Source organism: Fragaria vesca, linkage group LG2 (genome assembly GCF_000184155.1).
Source record: "Fragaria vesca subsp. vesca linkage group LG2, FraVesHawaii_1.0, whole genome shotgun sequence".
NCBI classification, from domain to species: domain Eukaryota; kingdom Viridiplantae; phylum Streptophyta; class Magnoliopsida; order Rosales; family Rosaceae; genus Fragaria; species Fragaria vesca.
The window spans coordinates 7,379,399-7,384,332 of record NC_020492.1 but is presented as its reverse complement, the minus strand read 5'-3'; the positions used below and the strand labels follow the sequence as shown (position 1 = coordinate 7,384,332).

Below are 4,934 nucleotides of genomic sequence, written 5' to 3'. Positions count from 1 at the left end.
GTCTTAACCAAAAAAATAATCAAGCGAAGACTAAACCTGTGGTCGATCGAATTGAATATATATAGTTTGCTGAAGACCAACAACCGGAAGTTTACTATATCCTAAGCATGACCATTTAGAAGAATCATCAGCCATTACATCACATATTAGATCCCATCTGCTTGTTTCAGCATCGTCATGAAGTCATTATAGACGTCCGAATGCCAAGGAAAGGTGTTTCACACCACATTATTTTACTGCCAATTACCCACGTTAATTAAGATTCCGTATCAAGTCAACAACATATACATATATACATACTACCTCAGCTGAAACTGAAACAACACATAAAGCAATTAGTTAGCTCGGGCAGCCTCAGGTGGGCATTTTGTGTTCTGCAAGAGAGCTCAAGGATATGGCAGGGATGGAAGAAGTGGCTGATGAAGCAAATCGGAGGCCAGCCGATAGGGTTCATTCGTTTAACAGCACAAGTAGAAGGTCTGATTCTGCACAAGTCATTCCCATTACAAGTGCTACTGCTAGTCCTACAAGTGATCATTTGGATGCTAATTACGACATCGATAATGTTACGTACGCAAACTGGAGAGGAGGTGGTGAACTCAATCCGCAGGACGCTTGGCTACCTCTCACCGAGTCGAGGAAAGGCAATGTTTTCTCTGTTAGCTTTCATTTACTATGTTCGGGGATCGGAGTTCAAGCCCTTTTGCTTCCTGTTGCATTTGCCTCTCTTGGATGGTAAGTAACATTATTTAGCTTTTCAACTTAAATCGATCTTGCGATTGTATATATATTCGCCTATTCGGTTTTTCTCAGTTTTCTGGTATATGTAGTAGACAATTTTATATATTCGGATTTTCTCAGTTTTAATTCTGTTTTATCTTAAAGAGACTGTTCGTCTGAATTACTCGATGGTGAAGTTTTGGATAATGTTCTGACTAATTCTGCAATAAACATTTGTATCGCGAATTGTTTCAAGTAGTTAAGCTTGTTTGCTTTCAATGGTCTGAGACTCTGAGACTAGGTTCCAGCTGATTTAGGTGATCTTGCTTGAGCTGTGCTATTGTTGGATGACTTGGATCGATTTGAGTTCTTCATTAGAGCTCGTTTTCCACTTTTTATATTTTTCAATTCCAACTTCTTAATCGACAGTTTTGGGATCTTTTTTAGTTTTAGTTTTTTTTTTCCCCTAAGAGATTTGGAATCCAAAGTACATGAGATACGTATATATCAAATATACATATCCATGTGGCCAAACTTATAAAACTACAATATGCTTTGTTATTTTCGTCAAATAAAAGAAAGCAGCTAATATGTTTATCACTCCGAACCAACCAAGCTATCTGTTCTCTTGGTTTAATTATAAATTTCATGACGATAAATTTCCGCTGGTTGCAGGCCATGGGGAACTGTATGCTTGTCACTGGCATTCACATGGCAGCTCTACACCATATGGCTTCTCGTACACCTGCACGAATCCGACTCCGGAACTCGTTACAGTAGATACCTCGACCTTGCAATAACAGTCTTCGGTCAGTTACTTGGTTCCCAACATATGATCTGTGAAATCAATGTTGAAGAAATATTTAGTGTTCGTTATATACCTAACTATGTACAATTTTTTGTTGTCGTCCATGCAGGTCAAAAGCTAGGGAAAGTACTAGCACTGGTTCCGGTAATGTATCTTTCAGCTGGTACATGCGTACAACTAATCATCATCGGAGGTGGAACAATAAGGCTTTTCATCAATACTGTGTGTAGGGATGGAACAACTTGTGATCCCAAATCATTGACTGGTGCAGAGTGCTTCTTGGTGTTCATGTGCATGGCCATTGTTGTAGCTCAGTTTCCCAACTTGAACTCCCTGGCTTGGGTCTCTTTTATTGGCACCGCAGCTGCAGTTGTGTATTGTACTCTGGTTTGGGGTCTTTCAATTGGAAAGGGCAGGATCAATAACGTATCATACGACCCGCCAGTAATGGAGTCTGATATGGATAGGTTTGGTGGAATAATGAATGCCATAGGTATCATTTGTCTTGCATTCCGAGGTCACAATGTTATTCTTGAAATCCAGGTGAGCTCCGGCCTCTTGGTATTAAGCTATGCTTATGTCTAGTGTCTAGTGTCTAGAATTAATTTAGAACGTTTATACTTCTTGGGAGTGTATTAGTTTAACTACGAGAGGCAATATTGAGAGCAGCAGGCAGGTTAAATTCAATTGTGCATTTGAAATGGCATCTAAAGAGTATTGAAGTACTTGTCTACTATTGTGCAGGGGACATTGCCAACAAATCCAAAGCTCCCAACATGTAAGACAATGTGGAGAGGAGTAACTACATCATATGCAATCATAGCTATCTGCTTGTTTCCTCTAGCCATAGCTGGATTTTGGACTTATGGAAACAAGGTGAGAGCTCATTTCATTCCCTTTGTCGAGCTTTGAATATTGTATATAACTCCATCTTCATAAGTCATAACCAATCTTAATTTGGCGCAATCATAAACTCTGTTGCTCGATCTGCAGGTACCCTCCTCCAATGGAGGACTATTGATCGCAATTTCGCAATTCCATGCACACGACATATCAAAAGTAGTGCTAGGACTAATTTGCATACTGGTAATCGTTCACTGCTTAAGCTCATTTCAAATCTATGGAATGGTAATTTTCGACAAGTTGGAGTTGAACTACACTAGCAGGAAGAACAAGCCATGCGCTAGGTGGCTTCGAACAGCTTTGCGTGTGTTCTTTGGAGGAGTGACATTTTTTGCAGCAGTGACATTTCCATTCTTGGGAAGTCTGGCACCTCTAATTGGAGGGGTGACGTTACCTTTGACGTATGCTTATCCATGCTTGATGTGGATTGCAATCAAGAAACCACAACCAAAAGGGGTAATGTGGTGTGTTAACATGGGACTTGGATTCTTAGGCTTGGTTTTAAGTCTTCTTTTAGTTATTGCAGCAGCATGGAATTTAGGCAACAAAGGCTTAGATGCCAACTTTTTCAAGCCTTAGCGACTATCACAACATCACTTGTGAGACTTTTGTTAGGTTTATAGAGAGGCATTGACTTACTTTATCTATTCAATGTAAATAAATCCGTTACATGTAAAAGATTTAAGCACATCGATTTACTTCATCTCATTATAAATTATCTTATGTAATGCCCACTAACCCTAATTTTAAGAATTGTATTCCCACTAACAAAATCAGATTTTAAAATTCTCAAAAACCAACTTAAACAGCAAAAATACAATTATACCCTTAATGAATTAAATAAACTACAATAAACTATTATAAGAGTCTATTATAAAATAAAGTTTTTATAACCGGATTTCCACGACCAATGATGTTGACAGGGCTTCGGGGGCCATTGACCGAACTCCAACGACTGTTGACCGGGCTCCGGGGACCGTTGACCAGACTCCGAGGGCCGTTGACCGGATTCCGAGGATAAGGTGTCTATTGGGGGCAATAGGGCGTCTATTAGGGGCAATATGAAGTCTGTCCAGAGGCTGTTGACCGGATTCCGGCAATAGGATGTCTGTTGGGGGCAGTAGGGGTCTATTTAGGGCAATAGGGAGTTTGTCAAAAGGTCTATTAGGGGCAGTAAGGGCTGTGTCGAGGGGTATATTTGGGGCAGTAGGACCACCTATTGGGGTCAGTAGGGGTTCTATTAGAGGCAGTAAGGGGTCTGTTGGGAGGTTCTATTAGGGGTAGTAGGGGTAGTAGGGGCTATGTCGGGAGGTTTATTGAGGGCAGTAGGGGGTCTTTTGGAGGTAATATGCATGGGGTCTACTGGGGGTAGTAGGTAGGTCTACTGGGGGCAGTATGACCACCTATTGGGGTCAGTAGGACCTCCTATTAGGAGCAGTTGGGGGTCTATCGGGAGTTATATTGGGGGCAGTAGGGGGTCTGTTGGGGGTTATATTAGGGGCAGTAGGAGGTCTTTTGGAGGCAATATGCATGGAGACTGTCCGGGGGTCTATTGGGGCCAGTAGGAGGGTCTACTAGGGGCAGTACGAGATATGTCGAGGTCTATTGCCCCTAGTAAGAGCTAAACTAATGTACAAGCATCAATACTAACACAAGCACATAGAGCAAAACAACATTTTACAGCAAAAAAAAAACGCCAAAATTAGCACAGAAACATCAAGGATAAACAAATATGCTTAGCTTGCCTTTTTAAGTTTACTAAAACTCAAAGAAACATAGAGATACAGCCTAGCACATTAACAAGAACAAAAAAAAAAATCTTCAATTCTGTAGCAACATCATCATGGTAAATGTCACAGAAGGTATAGATAAATTTAAGAATCACTATAATAACATCTTCTATATACATCATTCATCAATTATTATTATTCCACTTCCAATAGAATTAACAGTAAGATCTTCAATTACTCACAGTCCACTGGTTGCTTTGCAATTCGTCCAACAATTGACATTCACAAACACACATAGTTTGGATTAGAACACCACAATTGATAACCATAAAAGAAAAATGCAATTAATGGATCCACATCCCCTAAAGTTACTGAATTTAAAGTGAATTAGACAAAAATATCAATAAATAAGTACATACTAATCAACCATTATCCTCATTTTACGATTACATCGCACATTGAAGCTGCCAACTAGCGATAAATCCAATACCTTTGATTCCCATTGTAACTCTGAAGGCCTGCCCAAGCTCGTCGGACAGAGCTTGTCATCAGAGACCGTATCTGGAATTCGTCGAAAGGCAACTCAGTTTACTCCGCGTGGATTAGAGATATTCGGACATAGTCGTGTATCTCGTCGGCGTCTACACCTCATCTTCGTAGTTGGAATCAGCAAGTGAGGTACTGGATTTTGCGGCAAGATAGAGACAGAGAGAGAGAGAGAGAGAGAGAGAGAGAGAGAGAGTGTGTGTGTGTGTGTGTGTGTGTGTGTGTGT

The 4,934-nt window shown here is 40.5% G+C and overlaps 1 protein-coding gene across 1 annotated transcript; it reads left to right on the top strand.

Annotated features, from left to right (window-relative positions):
• The first annotated feature begins 316 nt into the window (after positions 1-316).
• On the top strand, positions 317-3,143 carry LOC101292649 (lysine histidine transporter-like 8-like). Its single transcript, XM_004289989.1, has 5 exons — positions 317-735; positions 1,396-1,529; positions 1,638-2,071; positions 2,273-2,404; positions 2,522-3,143. Exons 1-5 carry the CDS (start codon positions 395-397, stop codon positions 3,008-3,010), a joined length of 1,530 nt encoding a protein of 509 aa, XP_004290037.1. The 5' UTR covers positions 317-394; the 3' UTR covers positions 3,011-3,143.
• The last annotated feature ends 1,791 nt before the right edge of the window (positions 3,144-4,934 follow it).